This window comes from Nestor notabilis, unplaced genomic scaffold, assembly GCF_000696875.1.
Source record: "Nestor notabilis isolate BGI_N333 unplaced genomic scaffold, ASM69687v1 scaffold8820, whole genome shotgun sequence".
In the NCBI taxonomy this organism is placed as follows: domain Eukaryota; kingdom Metazoa; phylum Chordata; class Aves; order Psittaciformes; family Psittacidae; genus Nestor; species Nestor notabilis.
Window position 1 is genome coordinate 18439 of NW_009911551.1, and position 4088 is coordinate 22526.

Here is a 4088-nt window from a genome sequence, read left to right on the forward strand (position 1 = left end):
TGGAAGGCCCTTAAAAGCTCACCCACCCCCCCCCCCCTGCCATGGGCAGGGACACCTCCACTAGAGCAGGTTGCTCCAAGCCCCGTCCAACCTGGCCTTGAACACTGCCAGGGATGGGGCAGCCACAGCTTCTCTGGGCAACCTGTGCCAGGGCCTCACCATCCTCACAGGGAAGAACTTCCTACTAAGTCCATTTCCTGCACCTGGCTCTCCCTGCCTGCATGGCTGCCTCCCGAGTAGCTGAGGCAGTGGCACGTGGGTCTGTGTATCAGGGAGGGAGCTGTTGGTCCAGGCAGCCAGACAAGAACTGCCAGAGATGGAGCAGGAGTGGGAATGGATGACAAGCAAAGGAAGGAAGTCAATAAAAAGGAGCAGAACATGTCCCAGCGCTGACTATGCAGATGGGCTGAGCTGGCAGAGACCTTGGCAAGGGACACAGACAGGAGTGGCAGTGGGTATTAGTTGTTGGAAACCTACCAGTGTGGGATTGGGGGGAAGTGGCATTTCACACCTCTGTTGGGGCAGAGAGATCTAGTGAGGCAGTTGACCTGAGGCTGTCTTCCAGCCTAGTGTCTTGGATGTGTGGTATTTCTTGGATGTGTGGTATTTCTTGGATGTGTGGTGTTCATTACCTGAGGGCATCTTCAGGGCTCTCCAAAGTACAAGGAACCACCCAGCGGCTGGGAAGAGGACAGATCTCAGGTGGGACTTTTCTGGAGGCATTAATAAACTCAGTCCTACATAATCTTGTTCTAGGGGGAGGAGATGTCAAAATTGAGAACCAGAAGCTGAACTTCAAGGAGAAGGCCCAAGCCAAAGTGGGTTCTCTGGACAATGTGGGACACTTACCAGCAGGAGGAACTGTGAAGGTGGGTGCAGCAAGCTCTAGCATTTAGGGTAGGGTTTAAATTTGGTTCTTCTCCTTGTCCTGCAGCTTCTTTACCCCCAGCATTTTATAACCATCCACTTATTTCTGTGGCTTCTGTTGTAAACCCGAGGAGTAAGTATGAGCTGAAAAGGAGAGAGCTATGAACCACTTCAGTGGCTTACCTGAGTGGGCTCCCTGCTAGGTGTTACTCAGAGGGCTTCTACTGCCCGTCTGCATCCTTCCCCTAAGAATCTGAAAGCAAGGATCACTCTGTAAGCTATAAGCCCATCAGAGAAGCTGCCTGTGACCCTTTCCCTGTTTTTTTACCCCCAGTAAAGGTGGGGAGATGGCACCTTGCAGTTCTTGGGGGCAGTTTTCAGCCTGAAGGCCTTTTGTGCAAAGATAAGAAAGGATTATTGTGCTTTCATTGCTGTGATTCGGCACTTCTCCCCATGAGAACATGAGAACATCAGCTGCCCCCAGCCTTGGCTGCACAAATTTCAGGTCTCATTACAGCAACGCAACATCTGTGCTTAGGGGAGGGAAATTACCCCACTTGGCTGACCGACTGATGGATGTGTGAGCTTGACCTATCACGCCATGTGATGATTAGAGCAGTGCTGGGGATTCTCTTTAGGTAGTCACTAATGCTGGGGGTTTTACGTGAAACACTGTTGCTTCTGAATTGGCTGGCAGCTCTGGAAGTGGAGAAAACAATCTGGTGGACAGCACCAGAACCATTAAAATGTGACTTAGTCTTTGCTCCCAGCAGGATAGGCAGAGGGAGGAGAAGGATACCCTTCTAAGCACTGAGTTCCCTCCATTGCCCCAGCATTGTTTTGTCTGAGCACTTTTGTGTTGTGGAAGGGTTCAGAGTTCAGCCAGCTTGAGCTGTTGTGTTAAATGCTGTGTGAATTTGAAAGAAATAATCCCTGTCCTAAAGAGCAGATCATGCAGCAGAATTCACAAGTCTATTTAGGACGTGTTTAATCATCCCCATTAAAATAAGAGATGACTGCCAGAACATTTGCTGAGGACATATCAGGACTCTCCTATCTCCAGTCCTTTATGTAAACTTCAACCTGACAAATGGGGCTCAGTGAAAAGCTGAAAGGAACTAGAGAAGTTGCTGGTGTGTTGGCAGGGATAGGGAACTTTCTGTCACAATGCCTGTTCCATTTCACTGGAGTGTACAATCCACACAGAATCAGAAGGAACCTCAGAAGGAAGGTGGGATGATTTTGCTGCTTTTTGAGTAAAGCAGGTCCAGAATCAATCCATGGCATTACTATCTGGTATGCAGGGAGAGGGCCTGATTTAGTCGGAGGAGAGTGCAGCAGCCTTATTCCCTGTGTATAAGGCTTTGTGGGACAAAGGCATGAGGTCAGACCGGAGCTGCTTTGGACTGGAGAGTGCCACCTCCTCCTGTAGTTCTGTGTGCTGATCATGGCAGCAAGGGGATGTCCTGTCTGGGTGGGTTGTTCCTTCCTGGAATGGGGCTGGTCCAATGTAATATATTCTTTGCTTACCATGCCCTGCAGTGTTGGTGTCTTTCCAAGCAAGTCTGCATTACTCTCAGCAGGCTCCCACCAGCATATTAGTCTCTTCTCTAACAGCAGTAGGACTTAGCTCTTCTCTAAGGCTAGTAGAAGTTGGTGACTGCAGGTGGGATGACCAGCTCTGGGAGAACAGAGCAGGACAGGATCTTCTCTAAAGACTCTGCTCCAAAGACTCTGCTCCCAGTTCATAGTCCAGCATCGAGTGAAGATGACATCCTTTGTGCAAACAGTTTGGTCTTCCAGTTTTGGGATGCACTATGTATTGTTTGGGTTCCCCAATGTGTCCCCAAATAATGGAGGTGGCTCCACTGTAGTGTGCCCAAACCACCTGCTTGCTTTTGACCCCATAGCGCTCTGCTTTAGTCCTATCGACGTGCCTTGGTCAGCATTTGCCATGCTAGTGCTCTGTCACCAGGGTATTACAGGCGTGTGTTTGGGGAGAGGGCGCCGAGCCCTGGCCCCTGTGGTCAGGGACGCAGTGGCCATGCTTGGATGAGCTGGCAGGGAGCAAAATGCTGTGAGAAGCTGGAAAGCTGGTCAGGATGGTGGCTTCCCGGGGAGCGGAAGGGCTGCTTCCTGCTTCCAAACACACCCCGCCCCGTCCCTGCGTGTGCCTTGGCAACTGGGGAGGGCGGAGGGGGCTCCGGGAACCCGCACATCACCCCCCTTCACGCACCCCCATCTTCTATTGACTCGTCCCTGTCGTCCTCCCCACCCCGTTGTCTCATTGTAGGCTGAGGGGAGCGTGGAGCCAGAGCAGCTCCCAAAACGGAGAGGTGACAGCGGCCCAGGCAGGCAGTGAGATGCGGGAGAATGGCGTAGGGCCGGCAGTGCCCACTGCCCTCAGTGGTGGTGACCAAAGGGAAATTCAGAGCTTCGAGACTCAGATACAAGAAACAAGTAAGTGTTGCACCTTCTCTCTACACACGCTGCCGGGTGGGATGGGGAGAGCACTGCAGCAGGGCAGAGCAGCCGCCCCCCGGGCACTGGTCACACCGCTGTAAAGCTGAACCTTGAACTGTTTGTATCGATGTCTGTAGGGTTGATTTGCCTTTTTTTTAATTCAGAAAATTGCCTTTTATTTTCCAGGCATCTAATGATGACATTATGGTATCGTCTTCCATTCCCCTCCTGTCCCCCTCTCTCCTCCTCTTTCCTCCTTGCCCTTCCCCTTCTCACCTGCCCTTGTGTCGCTGCAGATTGAATCTCACAAGCTGACGTTCCGTGAGAAGGCCAAGGCTCGAACAGACCACGGAGCAGAAATCGTCGTCTCCAAACTCCCCAACCTTTCCAGCAGCACTTCCCCCTGGCGTAGCACATCCGTCAGCGAGAGCCTGGGCTCAGTCGCCTCCTTGTCACCGCTGCAACAGCCAGCTCCCCTTGCAGTGCTTTCTCAGCAAGGCTTGTGACCCCTCCCAGCCCCGTCCCCTACCCGCTCCCCAGAGTAACGCAGCTTGGCTCTCTTAACCCAGCCCCTGGCTTTGGATGGGAAGGGGACAGTGTTTAGCAGGGCTAGCGTCCCTTTCAGCCACAATGACTCCTCCAAGCATCCTGGAGGCTCACCCCTGCCCGGGTGTGCCAGGCTCCAGTGGTCCTTTCTTGGCTGGAAAGGGCTTCCTCCCCTCTCCATGCCTCGTCCCTTTTGCTTTTAGGGGAATGCT

General features: G+C 52.6%; 1 protein-coding gene across 1 annotated transcript in view; it reads left to right on the forward strand.

Moving 5' to 3' along the window:
- Positions 1-3836, forward strand: part of LOC104406397 (microtubule-associated protein 4-like) — a gene marked incomplete at its 5' end in the record, with an annotated part of 21886 nt that extends 18050 nt beyond the window's left edge. The window contains 2 exons of the mRNA XM_010015364.1: positions 757-869; positions 3627-3836. Of these exons, the coding sequence (XP_010013666.1) occupies positions 757-869; positions 3627-3836 (323 nt within the window). The remainder of the gene's footprint in view (positions 1-756; positions 870-3626) is intronic.
- Positions 3837-4088: the final 252 nt, after the last annotated feature.